The sequence below is a fragment of the Populus alba genome, chromosome 4 (assembly GCF_005239225.2).
Source record: "Populus alba chromosome 4, ASM523922v2, whole genome shotgun sequence".
Classification (NCBI taxonomy): Eukaryota; Viridiplantae; Streptophyta; class Magnoliopsida; order Malpighiales; family Salicaceae; genus Populus; species Populus alba.
In genome coordinates, this window is record NC_133287.1 from 22,267,150 (window position 1) to 22,287,564 (window position 20,415).

Here is a 20,415-nt window from a genome sequence, read left to right on the forward strand (position 1 = left end):
AAAAATCATACGCAAGTGGCGTGAATGGTGGTTAAAAGAACATCTAAATATATATATATATATATATATATATATATATATATATATATTAAAAAAAAAACATTTTTATTTTTATTTTCTGGTCAATGATGATGGAGGCAATGGCAACTGTGCCTGGAAGGGAGAAAAAGTAATGGCGACTGTAGAGGTGGTTGTGCTCAAGAGGGAGGGGCAGATTATTTTGGTGGGAGAGATAGGAAAATTAATGATTTTATAATTAAAGAAATGAGCATAGTTTCTATACCGGTTTAGTTTATGGTCCGAATTTTAAATTTTGATCCAGTCAAATTTTTTTTAAAATCAAAATAATATCATTTTAGTAAAAAATAAATAAATAAATAAATAAGAGTCAATGAGTTGCACCTGAATTTTTGATCGGGTCTTGCCGGGTTATACCAAGTTTTTCCTTCCCCTGTTTTTTATTTAATCTAGTCTGGTTTCAGCCTCAGGTCAATCGGGTCTGAGTCGACCCGTTGGACCAGGCTGGGTTTTAAAACTATAGAAATGAAATTGCGGTAATAGTTTATTTTGAAAATATTTTTTATTTTAAAACATGTTAAAAATTTTACTTTTTAAAATTTATTTTTAACATTAAAATTATAAAAAAATAACTTTGAAGTGGGAAAAAAAATTCAGAAAATGTTATGGACCAATATAAAACGTAAATTTTCTAATGTTTAGGAGAAAATACAATCAAGAACAAAACCTGATGAAAGATTTACAGAAGATGTTACTCGTGATCAAATAAAAATCTAATGAAATACCTTTTGCACATGTAATAACTTTTTGTGAAAAATAGAACAGCCATAAAAGATTAAAATAAATAAATAGATGCTATAAAAAGAACTATACAGTATCTAATGAGGTTTGAAGAAAATCCTAATATATCAAAGTATTTTCAAGGCTTGTAGTGATTCAAGACGTTGTCAATGGATTGTTGTGCTTGATAGTTGCTGTGAATTACAAGAGATACAAAACACAAAGTTTAATAGAGAAATGAAACATCAATTGTTGTATGTTTTTGTGTTTTTAAGATGTTTTTTAAAAATTAATTAATTAATTTTTTTTCGAGTATTTTTAATTTATTTTGATGCATTAATATTAAAAATAATTTTTTTAAAATAAAATAATATTTTTGTAATATATTTTTGAATGATTTAAAAAAAAAAGTAATTACTTGCAATACTCTTAAAAAACAATATAAGAGTTGTTACATGTATTTGTAGTAAAGTGTATCTTGCGGTTCACAAACATTTATTATACTATATATTAAAAGATGTGGGTAAAACACTATACATTTAACACAAACATAGACTCATTGCATTGTGGATCACATTATAGTTACATAGCGTCTGCACCATGGACAACACTGCAACGTCTAAAGGCATTGTCTTTTTTGAGCCAAAAGTTGACAGGTCTACCTAGGCGACGAAACTTAAATTGTTTTCAAAAGGTGATGGGTCTGGCTTGATAGTCATACCCACAGCTATTAGGTATGGCTTGTAGCCAAATCCAAAAGCATTGGGTTCGGTTGAGCAACGGAACATACTGCTATTAATCGGCCTGGATAGCTAGACCTAAAGTTATTGGGTCTTTCTTGACCGCCAAACTTAATGCTATTGAATCCGGTTTCACAATTAAATTTAAAGATATTGAATCTGGTCAGGCCACCAAATCTAAGATTTTTAAGCCTGACATTCTATATTTTTTTATATTTATTTTATATTTTTTTAAAAAATATTATTAACTTACTACCAAATGCGGATCACTATGCTATTTTATTTATAAATCATGTCAATTTGCATAAATATAACGGTATGTTCAATATGAACATGTATCTTGTAAAACTAGAGAGTGTTTGGTTACTATATTTATTTATTTGTTCAGCTAATATTATCATAAAATGATAAATGCAAAAATATTTTTATTTTTTATTCCAAAACAAAACAATAGAGGTCAAACTTAAGGAAAGATCGAGCATGGAAGAGCATCATTAATCAATAAATACAGCAAAGCAAAAGGAATCCAAGAGAAGAGAGAGTGTTTGTTGGGTTGGAGTTAGGGCTTTTTGCCGTAACACCACACTGTTACTGCTTGCTCTCCTCCACTACCACTCCAAAGCCAAGACCCAACAACTACTAGCAATATAAAAAGCCACGAAAGAGACTGGCATCACTCCTCTTTTATTGCCTCTTAAATCTCTGCCTCCACCCCCCCCTCTCTCTGCTCCCATCCACATCCAGTAAGCCCTCGTCCTTTTCTTTTATTTACCTGCTTCGGTTCTGTTTCTTGTTTCATTTATCTTTTGACAACTTGTTGGTGTTCTAATGTTCTTGTTTTCCTTCTTTTTCCTTGTTTAAGCAGCTACATACAGCAGTAATACAACTCCTTTTCTGTCGTGTGTGTGGTTGTGTGATGGGAGAGAGAATCCCACCTGGGAGTTACTTCCAGTACCCTCCCTCTGGAGTCCATCATGCTTCTCCTCACAGGTCTACTTCTTTGCCTTCAGATCTTGAAAGGTTAGTTTTCAATCCTCATGTTTAATTGTCTTGCCGATTGATCTTTGTTATCTTATTGTCTTGAAAGGTTGTTGCTTTCTCTTGCTTGTATATCATGGTTTTTTTGTCCTTTTTATGTTATGGGGTTGTGCTATGATTGATGGTTTCTATCTTTTTTACTTATTTCATGCTATTTTTGGCGTGGATGATGGTGTTGTTTTCCTTTGGTGTTTATTTTCATTAAACTATCACGTTCTTGTCCAAGAGAAAGAGGTTGTGTTTGATTTTTGGTTTTGGTAACTTCTATTTTAAAAGATTGTTGCAGTTGAAATTGAAGAAAACTCTTTCTTATGATTTTCTTTTTTTACTGCAAAACCACATGCTAACAAGGGAAATCAGAGCAAATATTTTTTGTTATAGTGGTTCTCCCTCTCTTGTGGAAAGAGTCATCATACATTGATGTTATTTCAAGCGGTTCTTCTTGCATTTTTGTGATTATCATGCTTTTCAGTAAATGTCTTATTCTTCATTTGCCCTGCTTTGTGCTTTGCGTGCCGAGCGCTTTCTTTCCCAACAAAATTTGAACTTTTGCCCTAGATTGTTTTTCTTTTTATTTTGGTGTTTTTGTTCTAAGCATCTGCAAGTCATTATGGCACGATGCTTCTTTCAGTTCTCTTTGATTCCTATGAAAACAATAACCATTGATATCAATTTTGGGTATAAAAAGAAAATTCCGTTGTTATTTTCTAGATTGAATTATTTTTCTGTTTTCTTTAGCATATAGATCCGTAAATAGATTGTTATGTATAGCCACTTCCGGCGTGCTTGTCGGTTCTCAAAACTCTCTCTTTGGAGACCCAGTTTACTGCCACCCTTTCTTCGCATCAATGTTTGGTCGGAAAGAAAGAACCTAGAGGAGTGACCGGTTATCCAAAATACTCAATCCATCTGAACTTAACGAAGTCTCATTACTATTCTGACCTTCCAATATGACTAAACTTTCTCTAAGTTGTTTGTCAGGTACAGACAAGAGTATATTATTAAAAGAGAGAGAATATGATACAAGATAAACTGTAATTTTTATAGAGGTAACCAGGATAAGAATCCTTCCATGGAAGATGAAAGATCCTTTTTGCAACTGGTCTTGATTAACCAGCAACAGTGAAAAGCCTATTCCACATATACAAAGCTACTGAACATTGTAACAGAAGATGCTTTTATCTCCCAGTTATTATCACATATGAAACAGTTGCAGGCGACAGGACCTTATATGGCCATTGGGATATGCAATCAATCCTAATAAGTGTCACAGTCCAAATAAAGGCCCCAGATTTGCAGGGTACTTTGGTGCTCCAGACGTAGTGATGAAAGAGAAAATAAGAGCTAGAGCTTTAAGTAAGATGATACAGAAAATACTTACAAGAGAATTGACTTTGATCCCGTGCCTCCATTTTAGAAGTTACTGACAACATGCATACATTCAGAGTTCAACTAATAAAAGATTTTTAATTTTCTTCTAACTAGGATTTTTTTGAAAATCGTATATTCCATGAGACACTGCTACACTCCATAGAGTGTAAGCCGGGCATAGGAGCATTATGCAAACTAGAAAGGCAGTAGAGATGTGGAAACTCAATAGATAATGGAAGATTCTCTACTCACAATTTCTCCTGGAAGTTAATGCTAGAAGCAGTACCTGCGTTGTGTTTTAAAAGAGTTCAGAAGTAGGGAGATACACACGAGGTAAATCATTTGTTTTTCGACCAAGGATGGCATGCCAATCATTTGTTTTTAGACCAAGCTTGCTGGGAATTGCCAGGTCCAATAAAGAACCATATTCCAAAGCAAAATTTCAAGAGGAAAAGCACCACTTTAATTTCCAGAAATAAAATGCTCTTCTATAGCAAGTGAGACTTTTCTAACCTCTTTAACTAATATTTTGTGACTCTGAATCAGTTTTTTACCTCTTCTACCCATGCTAATATTGGCTCACTTCTCTAGCATGAAGCTACTTTGATCCAGGTACTCTTTGCTCCAAAGCATCCATGGGGGTCTGATGCACTTAAAATTGTCCTAGATGACCCCATATTAATGTATCCTCAATGGTTGCTGCCTTCACCATCTCGTGGAGTCTTTCATTTCTCACTAGTTTATTTTTAGGTGTCCAATATCAATCCTCACATCCTCATCTCATGTGTGCACATTTATTGAAATTGTGCTTCTTTAACTCCCAACATTTCTTGTGCTGAATCCTATATCATAAATGGTCTAGTTGTAGTTTGTAAAATTTAGTTTCCAACCCAGTTGCAACTTCTCAATTGCAAAACTAGCACTCTACTAGTTCTTGTGTATTTCAGTCCCTGATGTCATTTCTTCTTTTTAGATTCTGCCATTTAGGAAGTGAAATGTTGATGTTGAGACCTTTCTACTCAAACTAACAGCAGCTTGTTCACTTTCCCTGACATCACTCAAGTTGCGATGCGTTATTTCATTGTGGTTTGGCTTCATTTGGAATCACTGAACTTTGGAGTACTACATATTCCAACTTTTGATCTATTCAAACTCAAGTTGTGACATAGCACCTGGTCAATTCATCTATGACCAAAGCAAAACAATAGAGTGGAAGAACCTTAAGGTGATGTTGGTTGGGGATTCTTCATCTTGCTCCCAATGGTCATCGGTAAACCGGTTGGGAGATTCTTAGAAGATCCATATTAAAAGTAATATTTTTCTTTTATGAAGCTGTTAGTAACATGGTTTAATTAGGGATGGTCAGGGAAGCCATCTTTCTTGGGCATAAAATAACTGTTATGGCCATTGCAACCAGAAACCATTAGCTTTTTAACCATTTTTTGGTAATCCGTGATTTAATAATCCTATAACCATGCAAGTTCCTAACAACTTTGTACCACTACAGAAGTCTCAGATCTTCAAACCCCCCCCCAAAAAAAAAAAAAAAAAAGAAAAAGAAAAAGAAAAAAAAAAAAAAAAACTTATATCTTGACCTTGGAAGCAAAATTTCAAGGTTGAAACTTCATTGAGGCGAACACTTGGAATAACAAATTTTGGTGAAAAAATTGGGCGGGGAGCTATGAGGTGAAAAACCTTGAAAAAAGAGTAATGGAAACATAAACTGACAAAATAGGAGTTGGGTATCTGACGGCCTTGAAATGTCTCAGAATATTGGCCACAAGGATGTGATGCAGTGCATCACTGAAAACCATTAAAAGGCAATTTTCTATTTATTATTTGCTGTTTACGTAATGTAATGGTTGGCATTTAAAACCATGATTGCTAAGCTTGTGTTTTGAATTGTTGCCTTTTCCTGCTTCATTCCACAGATCATACTTGTGAATAATTTTAAGAGTATCTGTCTGCATATCATGAAACATTTATCCATGATCGCAGTTCAAAACTTCAAATGTAAAAAAAATCACCATCTAAATTGCTATTGTTATACACAATTTGAATCACGAAATACCTTTCATCTCTAGTGTGTCCATACCCAAAACCCACAATGCTAATCTTGCTGTAAATACTCAAATGTTTATTTTCTTTTCATGACCATTATTTTTTGCAATTTTACATATGTGATTTGACTAGTATAACAATGACAGATATTTGGCCGAGTTATTCGCAGAGAAGCACAAGTTGGGGCCATTTGTGCAAGTTTTACCAAATTGCTGCAGGCTTCTTAATCAAGGTTACTGGATCATAACTTATCTTACACAATACATACTGTATATACACGACTGCTTGTTGGTAGCATCACAGGTGTTGTTTTCTTTTGAATGAGTGATTTCAATATTGACGCCCATGGTTTCTGTAAATGTACCACCAGCATTTATCTGTGCATGCGATACTGGTACATGAAAGCATCATTACTTGTTCTTTCATGATTTTAAAGTAGATGATTGCATGCAGATCTGTAGTTTTGTTACATGGAGAGGACTAGCTTGAATACTTGACACACAAATGGGAAGGGAAACCCCACAACAGTATATCAATGATGAATACAGCCATAGGGAGGCTATTGCTTAATGGATTTTTGGCACAGAAATATTTACCTTGAAGTTGGCAGTTTTTATTTATCTGCACATATGTTCTTGTCTGTTTGGACCTCTAGGTACATGTTTCAATTATACATCATGATGCCCCTAGTTGATCTCCTGGAAATTCTTAAACTATTAGTTTTCTTGGAATACATCAGACATCACTAATAGTATTCTCTAATGGTGTTTATCCGCATGCTTGCTCTTATCTGCTTGAAACATGAAGTATATGTTTGAGCGATGCAATCATAGTTCCCATAATTGATCTGCGGGAAATTCTTAAAACTATTAGCTTTTAGGAAAATGCAGACATCGCTCGGAGTAATATAACTGTCGACTGTACTAAAGAGTTTTGTGTAATCCATAATACATGCTAAGTTGGTATACTTTATTGTCACTGCAGAAATCAGAAGGGCATCAGCTTGCAATCAAGGTTTGGTAGATCATGAAAGATACGAGCATGAGAGTCCATTTAGGTCATTGGGTCAACATTCAAATGGAAGAACGATGGATTTGGAGGCTTGGTCTGCTATGCCAACTGAGGTAATGCGAGTTTGTGGTTTCATGTGTGACTTGGATACTCTTGTTAGTTAGTATGCTATACAGGAAATGAATTTTACTTGACTTGCCTTTTAACTACTACATGATGATCCTGCTATCTGGCATTCTTGCTTTTTTACTATTGGTACTGTATTGTTGTATTAGCAGTATCTTTAACTTTTTTGTGAGCAGAATCACTTTGCATTTTTGAATCCGAACTTACAAAATGGCTTGATGTGTTCTGCTTACTTCAATTTAGCTTGTTCCTGTTTATCTTTGCCCATGTCATTTGTTAATTGCGTCGTTCTTTCAAACTTTCTGGCACAACATTTTTTTGGCTATCATATTACCTCCCTCAAATTTCTTTGGAAGTTGATAGTTTGATTCTTCATTATTTCCCTATCATGCATATCGACTTGAGAAACTGAAGAAAATGAGCAAAAATAAGATAGTACTGAAGGTGATATTTCTAAGTTAGTTAATAGTACATCTGCAATGAGCTAGAAAAACAGTGTTGAAGATTGATGTGAATTGGAAAATTTTCCTTTTCCCTCATGGAAGCAAATCTTTGTTACGTGTTCTATCTTTTTATCGCAATAATGTTGGGTTCTTTGACCTTGAGTGTTTGATGGGAAAGCAGTGAATTCGTACATTGTGCTGTATCATTTTTTTTTTAGAGAAGTTGATGTCCTTGAGAAACTGTAATTTTTGTGAACTTGCAAGAAAATTCTATGAAGTTCCAAGATATGAGTAGGTGACTTCTATTGGGAGTACGAATGTTGGATAAAATTTAGAAAACCAATGTCCTTATCATCCAGACAATGTAACTTGAATCCTCATCATATATTTAAGGCCAATGAGTACTCACGAGCAACTTGGAAAATGTCCTAGACTATTTTTGGTTGTCTGAGTGCATCTCCTGTGAATAGTATTTGACTTAAGTGTCACAGTCTGCTTAGAAGTAAAGAAACATGATATTTCATGGAGGAAGAAAGTTGTTTAGGACTGGGTTAACTTCCATGGCATATCTTGTACAAACCCCCATCTGCTGCAATACCTGAGAAAAATTAGTCTCCTCTTCTCGAGCCCCAAAATGTCTTACTTTAGGATAACTATGACATCTTAGTTTTAATTTCTTAAACAAAATAATAGAAAATCCAAGTCATGTCCTACTGCAGGAGAATGGGCATCTTCAAAGAAGGGCCTCATTTCCAGCTGCTTCAATGGGTTGGCCTGGTGTCCCTGGAATTCCAATCACGCCTGTTGTAAAGAGAGTAATTAGACTTGATGTTCCTGTTGATAAATACCCAAGTGTAAGTCCAAGATGTTTCTTGAAGTAATGGAGATATGAATTAATTATCATTTCTAACTCTAACCCAGAATTTGGCAGTACAATTTTGTTGGCCGAATCTTGGGACCGCGAGGGAACTCCTTGAAAAGAGTTGAAGCCTTGACAGATTGTAGGGTGTATATAAGAGGCAAGGGCTCCGTAAAGGATTCTCTAAAGGTATGAATGATTCTGATTTGTTTTCTATTTCAAGTCAATTGATAAAGCAGTTTAGTTTGCATTAGATAGATAGTTAGGTTGCATGTCATGGTGAATCTGAAGTGAACTTGGTAAATGACTATAGCTTCTGCTTGCTCTTGTATAACATGATGTTAGAAATTAAAATTTGTATTTGTATTTCAAGTATCGTTGATTTCTATGGTTTCTATTGAAATGGGGTAGGTGTCTTACTATCCTATTTTTCTCCTAGTGCAATCTTCTTAAAAGGGACATGTTAATTTGTAGGTGATCCAACAAATAGCTCTCTGTGAATTTTGTTTAATGTTGATGTCCGTCTCACTTTGAATATTTATATTCAGTCGTCCATTTATGATGAAAGTTTTGATCAGTATTTGCACCATAGTTATAGTTTTTACCAAGTCATGCTACGATCCCCGTGACAGAAATTTGACACATGTAGTTGCACCTAGATATTGATGTTGTTTGCAATTTTGCTATTTGTGTTAGTATTCATGGAAAGAGTCACAGAACACAATTTTTTCTGATATAATATCCAGCCTTGAAATCTATTTTGATAGCAGCTGTTATTCTTTGGTCACATTTTATTATGTATAGATTGTTCAATTTATATCGAGGAGACTGAAGTTGGTTGCTTGCATGTATTTTATTCTGTTTTTCATTGTAAACTAGCATGATGACCATCTGTGCTGTACTTTACAATTTATCATGGGTGATTGTTGGTTTTTGATGTCTGAGTCTGGCTACTTGGCCACCGTAGTACTGAAATTTGTTCAAAACAGGAAGACATAAATGCCATGCATAACTTGTTAGCACCTCATTTAACTGTAGAAAACTCAATGCAAAGAACCTACGGGCTGAACCTGTTCCTGCTTTCCATTAAAGAATGAACAATACTACTTAGTGTGTGCTTCACATGCTTGGGTGTATTATTTAGATACTGGATTTAACGCTTCATTTAGGAGAGTTTGTATTTTATGTTAATGTCCAGGAGAGGTAATATGACTGTAAATTAGTTGATCAGAAATATGACTATAAATGAGCTAGAGCTCCCATGATCCATTTTTGTATATTATATTTTCAATTCAGTTGCTTTCTTTGGTAGGGATATGGTACTCATATTTAGGAATCACAATGTTTAATGTAGAACCACTTTTTGACGACAGTGAAGCAGACCATTTATTTTCTGTAATTCAGAATGGAACTTCAGTCAAATGTTTTTCTTAAATCCCTAGAAAAATAAAGCTTTTGTTTCATGGTAGTCATTGTCTCCTTGGATAAATGATTTGTTGATTGCACAAGGAAGTTCAATGATCATTGTTCATGTGATGCCTGTTTTCCCTCTTTTCAATCCTTCCCATAACTCCCATGATTGACTATGATTTTTCTCCAGGAAGAAAAACTAAAAGACAAGCCTGGATATGAGCACCTTAATGAACCGCTGCATGTGTTGGTGGAGGCTGAATTTCCAGAGGATATAATAAATGCCCGCTTGGAACATGCAATAACCATATTAGAAAGCCTCCTGAAGCCTGTGGTATGGACATGAATGACTTGTGAATTTTGCTGTTAAATTCTAGGTCTCTGCCACAGCTTGCCGATTTTCTCTTGACTGGTACTCATTGCCATGCTCTCTTTCTGCAGGATGAATCCTTGGATCACTATAAGAAACAGCAATTGAGGGAATTGGCATTGCTAAATGGTACACTAAGGGAGGAAAGCCCAAGCATGAGCCCTAGCATGAGCCCAAGCATGTCACCCTTCAACACTGCAGGAATGAAACGAGCCAAGACAGGAAGATGACCCTGGTTTATTCATTGCTGGATGACGGCAACTGATTTATCGAAGCCCTAATGGCATCTTGAAGCTTGGGAGGGACCTTCGGAGGCTGAGCATTTGGCGTTTGGCAAACTGAACTCCTGTGTGTTGAGCATAATTGCTTGGAAACTTCCGCAGGTTATCTTTTGTCACTAGTTCTGTTCAATGTGCTTTAGTGTGTATCAAATAATCTCCAATTCTTTAACGTAGTATTCATTTGAGCATGGAATTATTTGTTTCATTAGTGAAATAAACTACTTGTAATCAATAATTCAGTTAGGTTCTTTCAAGTCATGTGATGTAACTTTAAATCTACCTGAAGACTTTTGCACCAGTAATTCTATTATGTAACATCATTATCTCAATAAATGCACTAGTTTGACTCAAATGACTTGTAGCTCCATTTTTCTGCTATATTGTTTACATTCTACTGGGGCTGTTTTTTCAAATTTTAAGGAATAATCAAGATAAATGTATTCCTGACTGTAATCTAATCACATTCAAGGAAACTTGCACTCATCCAACCAAGAGAATAAATCAAACTAGTTTTTTTCACTAGTAGGTCACCGAGTTGACTTGTCAAGTCTTTTAAGATCTTATAATACAATAGGTTATAATCCAATAGGTGTTAAAGCAGGACACTATCGCCTGGTTATAATCCAATAGTTGTAATCAAGACCAGCTGATGAAACATGCACTCATCCAACCAAGAGAAAAAACTAGGTTTTTTCACTAGTCTAGTGCCAAGTAGATTATGGGTTATGGGTTAGAGTGTTAAGTAGATTAAAAAAAACTTCGTTTTTTCACTGGTCTAGTGCTTTTATATAAACTTTTCCATCAATGATTATCTTTGATTTATGTTCAAATTCTTACCCAAATTCCAATTGGTTACTGCTTCCTTTTCCACCCTTATCTTGATGAATATGCTTTTGGTCTATACAAGTAACAAATTTTCAGCAAATTCGGGGGATTTAATTATTTATACAAGTAACAAATTTCCAGCAAATTCAAGAGTACATAAACATACACATGTTTACTGGTAAAATTGATATCAATTTTACGAGGAATAATAACATTTTCGAATTAATCCTTCTCCTTCACCCGATGCTATGCTACAATCGCAAATAACATTCTTTGCATGTCTGGCATACTACCAAGACAGACCAAGAATAGGAATATTAATGGCTATAAAATTCGGAATTCGATAACTATTTTGTCTTTGATACAAGGGAATTCTCTCTTGGCACAACTGCCACCACCACCACCCCACTAGGGCTGCGGCCAACTTGCCACGATTCCAGTTCTTGTGGTGGCCTCCACCACCGGTAACAGCACCACAACCACTCATGGTTTGTAAAGGTGCCATGACAACTCTCTAATCCCAAATTGGTGAAGTATCCCAGTAAATACTGACTTGAACAGCTTTTTGGTAGTGTTTTAAAAAGAAATAAATTATTTTAAAACTATTTTAGAGATAGATTTATATTTTATATATCCATCTCCATCCCCGTCCTCCAACGAAACACCTTACACATTTTTTTCCCTTTTGTTGTATCGACCAGTTCTGTCGTGAGACATGAAGTGGGAGGAAGGTTTTGGAGGCTCACGTGATGAGAAATTCTCTTTTAGGGTAACAAATGAATTAAGCTTTTTGTTCATGACTGGATTTTGTTTTACAAAAAAAAACAGACATTATTTATTATATTATGAAGTATGTGAAATTTTAATGCTATCCCTAACAATGTAATATCTAAATCTAATAAAAAGCTCACTATTTTCATTCTAACTTTTTTTTTTTCCCTCTCTCTCTTTATCTTCTCTTATTCTAGTTAAATATGTGATAATATTTCACAAAAATACTTGGGTCATAAGAATAAATCAATTAAATTCAAAATATGAACTTGCACACCTGTATTCACTCTGCTTGAAACTTTTAAAAGGGTCAGGGAAAACAATGGGAATTCTTGAAATCTATTGATATAAAACTAAAATCTTAAACTATAAGGACATAAATGAACAATTGACGAGTCTTTAGGGGCAAAAACACAGTTTACCCAAATTTCTATGCTTACTTTATCAATATGTCCCTAGTTGCAAACAAGTCCAAGAATATCAAGTCATTTTCTTGGATTAGAAGCAAGGCAGGAAAAAGCTTCTCATGTCCAAAGATTGAGATTTTTAAAAATTTTCTGCAACCGAATGCAGCGCAGTAAATTCATAAAAAAATTGCTCAGCCAATATGAAGATGTGTATCGGGAAAATTTTTAATCACAATGAACAAAGATCTCAAAAAGACCGATGATGCACGAAGCCAATATGAAGTTTTGAAATCATTAAAGACAGAAGAAAAAGGAAGGTTAGAAACAAAGTACATTCATTCACAGCAAGTTCAGAACCTATGTGTTTTCAAACTCATTAAAAGCATATCCAGGTATTAAAATACTGTTCCAACACAGCCTGTATTCATTCACAAGAAGCCTGTAAGGCTGTTACGATGCAGCTTGTATTCATTCACAACAAGCCTGTAAGGCTGTAACATTCAGACAATATTTCTTCGTTTTCTTTAAGGATTTTGATAAGAGAAACTAAATAAGACAAAAGCCAGCGAGTGAGCACACACATCCATTATGGGATAAAATATGGCTTGGAATTGAGGCTAGAGTAGGTGCCATAAACCATGAACACCACCATCAAAATTCAGAATAGAAGACGTTACATCAACTCATCCTTTCTGCTAATATGGAATATATATAAATATTCAAGATGCTTCACATCAAAATGCTTCAATTCTACACACTTCGATGTAAACCAGAATAAAGAATTCATCTTTTACAAACTGGGAATAAGACTCGTAGAACTTATACAAAGTAGAATTTCACTTCTCTTAGTAATCAAAGAATTCAAATTCATGAAAAGTTTTCATTTCAACATGACATGAAATGTAATACAGTATTCAATTGAAAAAAACATCCAACCTCTGCACAGGGATCACTACAGCCCAATCTTGGCTGACGGAGGAGCAAGTTTTCCTCCAAACAAATCTCTTTTAAGCCTGCACAACATGACCAAGGTTAGAACATAATATTGATAGCCAGCAAGCATCAAGATACATACTTTCATTCACAGCAAGTGCTAAATAACTTGATGTTTTAATGTAAAAGCAACATCATCTACAAGTTCAGAAAAATAAATCAATCGCAGAACATCCGCAGAAGAAAACGCACTCACAGAACAACCATACAAACGCCTGTAAGTTTTAATCAACAAAAGAAGCAAAGTTACGTGCTGAATTAAAAACATTTTACACATTGACCAAACCTACAAAGAAAGCAGCAAAATCTCTCCAACTGGGAACCGAAAAACACACCTTACCTACAATAAACTCAAGTTGCAAGAATTAAAAATGTCAATCTCGAAGGCCAAGTTCAACTTCAAGCTCATCATCCTCTTCGAACAACTTCAAAAGACGGGCATACTGCTCTTCTCTTTTCTTCTTTTGCCAAAACTTGAAAAGGAAAAATGCAAAGAACCCTATTGCCACAACGAAAACAAACACAATGGCAATCTCGGGCCCATCATTGTTTTTGGAAGCAGCATGCGGATCAGCCCTCGTCCCATTTTTTGCACCGGATGAGTCATCTGATATACCTGGAAACATGGAAAAAAAAGAAGGAAAAAAACCTGAATGTTACATGCACTACATAGTTTTTTTCCCTTTTCCTTTTCTATTCAATGGATTCTATGAAAATTGAAGCATTATAATTTATATATTTTTAATTATTTACCCATATGCAAATTCATAAAATAAAATAAAAATAAATCAAGCCCAACAAGGGAAAATACAAGGATAAACTATACAAAAAAATAAAAATAAAATCAAACACAATAATTTTCCTTTCTCTGTTGGTAATTAAAAATTGGCAAAGAAGGGAGACAAGGCGAAAGAGATCTGAGAGACAAACCGGAAATGAAAAGAAGAAAAAGTGAAAGGAAGAATAATAGAAGTACGGATCTGCTTCCTCCTGAGATTTCACTCATTGCGCTCGCTCGCTCGCTCAAAAGGGAGTGCGGAGAGATGGGTGTTTTGAAGCGTATGTAATGGCTTTAATCAATCAAGAAGCAGACATGTACAAGGAGGAGAAAGGTTGTGTTCTTTTATTTTTAAAACTATGGGTTTTTTTTTTTACCTATATATCTGTCTATTAGGTTCGGGTTTTGAGTAAAATCTAAAGATAAAAAAATAGATTTTGGGTTGCGTATAAATATTAATTTATTCAACTCAAATTTAAATATTAATTTGAAATAAATAAATAATTTTAAAAATTTAAAAATTACATATATATCAAGTCAATTATATAGTAAATAATTTTAAATTATAGTATTTTGATTCGAGTTTGAGTGATAGATATCAAATGAATATTTAAAACTTGATTATGTCTAGTTTAATTATAAAAAATTCATACTTTTTTAGATTCAAGTCAAATTTAAATAATTATTTTGAACTCCTATTCAGTATAAATAATACAAAACCTAATCCATAAATATTCATTGCCATCCTTATTGAATTTCATGTAGAGTAACACTTTAAGTTAATGCTTAACGTATTATCTGTTTTATTGAGTCTTAAATATTTATTAATTTTATTTTAAATGTAATAAATGCAAATTAGTTGTAAAATGTTTTCAATAAAAGTGTTAAAATAAACTCCAATTTACTTCAATAGAGAAGTCAATGGAAGCACTTAACAAACATGTGTACATTGGATTGAGAAGTGATATTATTCTAAGTTATTTTTATCTTTTTCATTTAGTTTAGAAAATAAAATATTATTTTTAATAATTTTATTTTTTCTAGTTTAAGTTAGTTTTTGAATTTATTTAGAGAGTTACAAACCTCCTAGAGACACAAATTATTTTTTAAAAAATATTCAGTAATAAATTTTTAAATTAAGATTTATGTGATAGTAAATTTATATTGTTTATGCTCGCTGTTTTTTTTATATTATTTTTATATGTGTAAATTAATATTAAAGCTTAACGATTTGAGTGGTTATTTGCTTGATGTAAGCCACTAAAAAAAAACTTATAAAAAATAACTAAGAATTGAATTATTTGGGATGATTGGGCGTTCCGGAAGGCACAGTATTTTCTCCAATTTATGGGATCGGGTTTTGAAGAAGATTCCCACCTTCGCCATAAGCGTTTTCAAGCTCTCAGTGGGCATTTGCTATGATATCAACTCCTTATTGGCTTGGCGCTGGTAGCGTCAGAAAGCAGAGGAAAAAGAATGTGCAAATCCAACAATGATAAGCTTTTAATCTTGCTCGCTTGGGTAAACAGAGATGATGGATCATGGAGAACGAAGATGCAGTGCTATTTAAGGTTCTGCGAGGAAGCTGTTCCCCTCATTCTTCTTTTCGTTAAGCTCAATCCGTCGTACACATGGCGGAGCATTCTTGAAGGGACAGAGGTGCTGAAAGGAGGTCTTGTTTAGAGAGAAAAGATGGCTCCCATCTCCTCCTACTCTCCGAGTCCAAAGTCTACTTTCAGAAACAAGAGCCTAGCAACCTTGCCTAACCTGAGTTATGATGAAAGGAGAATCGCAACTACTGCTAATAATCATAATCCAAGATATAAAACTAACATAATTCTAATCAGAAATCATAACTTTTTAATTCAGAGATCCCAATCCTGTCAGCTTTTGTTTCTGACTTCAAATTGGAACTTTGAAAATCCTTGGTTCTCATCGGTCTACTTAGAACATTGCCTGGTGGGGATAGAGTAACAGCATTAGTTAATCAGAACAGTGGCCGGTGGGGGTGGAATGAGCTATTGGTTTTCAAGTATCCCTACTGTAGCCGGCAACATGCCAGACAAATGTGTGTGGAGGGAGGCGGAGAACGGTGGCTACACGGCGGTGAAGTCGAATGCTAGACTTAAAACATTGCCTAGTGGGGATGTAACAGCATTATAATACGGTCAATGTGATTGGTTTTCAATGCATATTGATAGCCTGGCATGCAGGTCCCTTTTGCTAAAACAGACGGGAACTTATGGAAGCACAGGTTTTTTACCTGGAGAGCTTGTCCTAATGCTCTACCCACAGAGGTGGAGAAGCTTTTCAGGCAAGCAATAGTAGAGAGTCATGCCTGGCGGTGATCGATGAGGGCATCATTGCTGAGTTCTGATCCTCTGATCACTACACTTGCTTTTTTTTAGTTTCGGCATCAATGCAATTTAATTTCCTGACACCAGTAATTTGGAAGGGGATGTCATGTCTCTTGCTGTATTTCTGGAATCGGAAAAACATGGAAGTGTCTGGGAATCAGGTCACTAAAACCTCGGATCAACTGAGTTTCACCGGTCAATCTCTTGTTTCCGGTTTAACTGAAAACTCACCCTCCTGAAGACATTTTTGTTGTTGAAACTTTTCTTTTCAAGATTCTCGAAGGCATTTTGAAATGTCTTCGAGAATCTTCAAAATTTTTTTTTTTTCAAATGTTCACACGTAGAATTCATAAAAAGAATTTCAAAGAATTTGTTTATTGATAAGGGAATTTTTGGTTTCAAAATCTTGATATCAGAATTAAAAAAAAATACTGGGATTGTTTGGCATATGATATCCAGAAAAATCTTAAAGATATAAAGGAGACAAGAAAAAGACATTCAGATTCTGTTGTTGATATACTTTTTTTTTATCAGATTCTTGAAGATATATATCAACCAACTACTGATAAGCTGAAAAATAAGATGTACAAATTAATTTTAAAAAGCATTATAACACATGAAAATTATTAAATATATTTTTTAGAAAATATCAATTTAATATTTTTTAAGATAAAAAACAACTTGATATCACGGAATGCTAAACAGAAATCTTGGGATCACAAAGAAAATTTATTAAATCCCTCCCTAGACGGATTCATTTGCAAAAACTTTATAACTTGTTTGATTTGTCAGCTGTTTAATTTGTTTAGTACAAACTTTTTTAAATATATGTAATTCATAAAGATATTAAAATTATTAGAGAATAATATAAGTCATATTTTAGGACCTTACATAATAGTTTCAAGCTATTAAGTTGAATTAGTTCTTTAACATGGTATCAGAACCTTGATAATCAAGCAATCACAAGTTCGAATCTTATCATCTCTATGTATTTGATAAAATTTAAATACATATTATTGTGGGCCTGTGTAAATTTCAAGCTCAAAGGACATTCACTTAAGTATGTGTGTTAGAAAATAATATAAATTATATAATAGAACTTTACCTAACAATTTAAGCTATTAAATTAAGATGATTCTTTGACAAGAATATAATCATCATAGCGAACTTTTTTCACATCATTACTCAACAATCAACCAACATGCATTGATCCTGAAGAATATATATACACGACTCAAGAGGTTGCTAAATACACCAAATTCTTTTCATACTTGCTACGCCAGCAAAAATCAAAGTTTGTGGACACCTTCTTGAAGGAAAAGGACGATGTTAAATGGATTCACATATTATTGTTTTGGAATTTTTTTATTTGATGACAATGCTATCTTCTTTGTTAAGAATTGGAGCAAATTTCCCTTTTATTGAACTTTTTTTATGATATATTTAAATAAATATTAGGTTTGTTTTATATTATTTTATGTTATCTGAAAATTACATTACCATAAAAATCAAAGGGTGTGGAGAAACATTATTTCCCTTTTATTGGAGTAAATTTCCCTTTTATTGAAGTTTTTTTTATAATATATTTAATTAAATATTAAGTTTGTTTTATATTATTTTATGTTTTCTGAACATTACATTACAATAAAAACGAAAGGGTGTGGAGAAACGTTATTTTCTCACACCCATATAGATTAGAGTAGTACTCCTATTGTAGCCGGCAACATGCCAGACAAATGTGTGCGGAGGGAGGCGGAGAACGGTGGCTACACGGTGAAAACTGCTTATCAGGTGGCATTACCAATAACCCTAATGCATATTGTTAGCTTGCCATGCAGGTCCCTTTTGCTCAATCAGCATCATTGCTGATTTCTCATCCTCTCACTACACTTGCTTTTTTTTTTTAGTTTCGGCATCAATTCAATTTTCCTGACACCAGTAATTTGGAATGGGATATAATGTCTCTTACTGTATTTCTGGAATCCAAAAAAAGCTTCAAGGCAATTAAAAACTCGAGTTAACTAAAAAAAACTCGAATTAATTGAGTTTTATCGTTAATATTTTATATTTGATTTAACTAAAAACTCTCCCCTTGTGGACATTTTGTTGTTGAAACTTTTTTTTTCAAGATTCTCGAGGACATTTTTCTGACTTTTGGTAAGCTTAAGGTGTACAAATCTTGAATTTAATTTCTACTTAATTTCAAACAGAACATATACTTCAGCACTATAACTTGTCCGAGTTTCCAGTTATTCAATCCGTACAGTATAACTTTTCAAGTGTTTATACGTAGACTTCATAAAAAGAATTTCAATTTTTTTATTAAATTCGTCTGAACACACCGAGCCGTACAATTGCGCACCTAGAATTTAATCTTGATTTATTTTAAAAGATATATAATTTCATTAAACGGTAAAAGCTGGCGGGCAAGATTAATACACGGTACGCATAATATCATATTATGGTAGATTAACACTAAGAACGTGTTTGGTAGTGTGGTAGCGGTTGCTTTTCAAATAACTTTTTCATGCCGAAATGCATGCTAATGATATTTTTTTTTATTTTTAAAAAATTATTTTTGACATCAGCACATCAAAATAATCCAAAAGATACAAACCACACTCAATTTTAATAAAAAATTTTTTTTTTGAAATTTTTAAAAACACAGGTTGAACCGTGTTTCCAAACATAGTCTAAGATAACAGCCCAGACTAAGGAAACCGAAAAACAAAAATAGTCATGTAATCTACCATGTAATTACTTTCACGAAAGACATGAGTGTAGGTAATTGAGCCAAAGTATGCATCCAATATGTTAACAGAGGAGAAAAGCTTATGATGCATCCATGGTTTGTTGTGAGGATTATACATCCAGCTAATAACATTGATAAAGTTAGATTCAATAATAAGATGCCTATAATGGAGGAGACAATTAGAGGCTGAGAACTCAATAACTTTGACAACAGCCTCAACTCAGCTAAACAAAAATCTTGGGATCAGCACTTGAGGTCTTGACCCAGCGGTTGAAGGGACTTGTTCCCTTTCTCTGCATCCTGGGTTCAAACCTCACCATACACGCCTGTCACCCTCGCGGTGCCTTATATGCTCACTGGGTTTGCAGGATGTTCAGTGAGTCGTGGGATTAGTCGTAGTGCGCGCAAGCTGACCCGGACACCCACGTAAATAAAAAAAAAAAAAGAAGAAGAAGAAATCTTGGGATCACAAAGAAAATTTATTAAAATATTCCTCCCTGGACCGATTCTTTTGCAAAAATTAACTTTATAACTTGTTTGATTTTTCAGCTGTTCAATCTGTTTAGTACAGACTTTTCTAAGTATTTGTAATTAGAATACATAGAAAGAGATGAGAACAGAATCACCATAGCCATCTTCTTTCACATCATTACTCAACAATCAACCAACATGCATTTATCCTGAAGAATATATATACGAGGACGACTCAAGAAGTTGCTAAATATACCAAATTCTTTTCATACTTGCTACGCCAGCAAAAATCAAAGCTTGTGGACACCTTCTTAAAGGAAAAAGATGATGTAAAAGAACCAAATTCTTTTCATACTGGAGACCAAAACTTAGAGCAAAAACGATTGTATTCTTCTTTTGTTATGATCACGAGACAGAAATAAGTGCTTAATAAATTAATCTTGCATGGACGTGTTTAAGAGATAATTGCTTGTTATGATTCCAGTACTCTACAATCGTACGTAAATCTAACAAGTAATGGTTCTATATATGTTTGATTATTTATTCTAGCTTA

At 33.9% G+C, this 20,415-nt stretch overlaps 2 protein-coding genes across 4 annotated transcripts; one reads left to right on the top strand and one right to left on the bottom strand.

Annotated features, from left to right (window-relative positions):
- Window positions 1-2,086: 2,086 nt before the first annotated feature.
- On the top strand, window positions 2,087-10,860 carry LOC118031128 (KH domain-containing protein At1g09660/At1g09670). Of its 2 annotated transcripts, none has more exons than XM_035035439.2 (8): window positions 2,087-2,281; window positions 2,401-2,558; window positions 6,155-6,240; window positions 6,993-7,132; window positions 8,308-8,442; window positions 8,520-8,636; window positions 10,048-10,191; window positions 10,299-10,860. In XM_035035439.2, exons 2-8 carry the CDS (start codon window positions 2,455-2,457, stop codon window positions 10,455-10,457), a joined length of 885 nt encoding a protein of 294 aa, XP_034891330.1. In that variant the 5' UTR covers window positions 2,087-2,281; window positions 2,401-2,454; the 3' UTR covers window positions 10,458-10,860. The 2 variants fall into 2 exon arrangements, with proteins under 2 accessions (XP_034891330.1, XP_034891329.1); XM_035035438.2 differs by having other exon boundaries at window positions 2,404-2,558.
- Window positions 10,861-13,200: 2,340 nt separating this feature from the next.
- LOC118031127 (uncharacterized) lies at window positions 13,201-14,640 on the bottom strand. Of its 2 annotated transcripts, none has more exons than XM_035035437.2 (3): window positions 14,435-14,640; window positions 13,840-14,120; window positions 13,201-13,524 (listed from the first exon to the last, which is right to left on the bottom strand). In XM_035035437.2, the coding sequence occupies exons 1-2, from the start codon at window positions 14,508-14,510 to the stop codon at window positions 13,879-13,881; spliced, it is 318 nt and encodes a 105-aa protein (XP_034891328.1). In that variant the 5' UTR covers window positions 14,511-14,640; the 3' UTR covers window positions 13,201-13,524; window positions 13,840-13,878. The 2 variants fall into 2 exon arrangements, with proteins under 2 accessions (XP_034891328.1, XP_034891327.1); XM_035035436.2 differs by having other exon boundaries at window positions 13,845-14,120; window positions 14,435-14,639.
- Window positions 14,641-20,415: the final 5,775 nt, after the last annotated feature.

What these genes read in the sequence shown, in the direction of transcription:
- LOC118031128 (XM_035035439.2), top strand. Translation starts at nt 2,455, where the DNA reads ATGGGAGAGAGAATCCCACCTGGGAGTTACTTCCAGTACCCTCCCTCT. An exon ending in TTGCCTTCAGATCTTGAAAG is followed by an intron (nt 2,559 to 6,154) that starts GTTAGTTTTCAA and finishes TAACAATGACAG; the next exon opens with ATATTTGGCCGAGTTATTCG. An exon ending in CCGTAAAGGATTCTCTAAAG is followed by an intron (nt 8,637 to 10,047) that starts GTATGAATGATT and finishes ATTTTTCTCCAG; the next exon opens with GAAGAAAAACTAAAAGACAA.
- LOC118031127 (XM_035035437.2), bottom strand. Translation starts at nt 14,510, where the DNA reads ATGAGTGAAATCTCAGGAGGAAGCAGATCCGTACTTCTATTATTCTTC. An exon ending in TTTTCTTCTTTTCATTTCCG is followed by an intron (nt 14,121 to 14,434) that starts GTTTGTCTCTCA and finishes CCATGTTTCCAG; the next exon opens with GTATATCAGATGACTCATCC.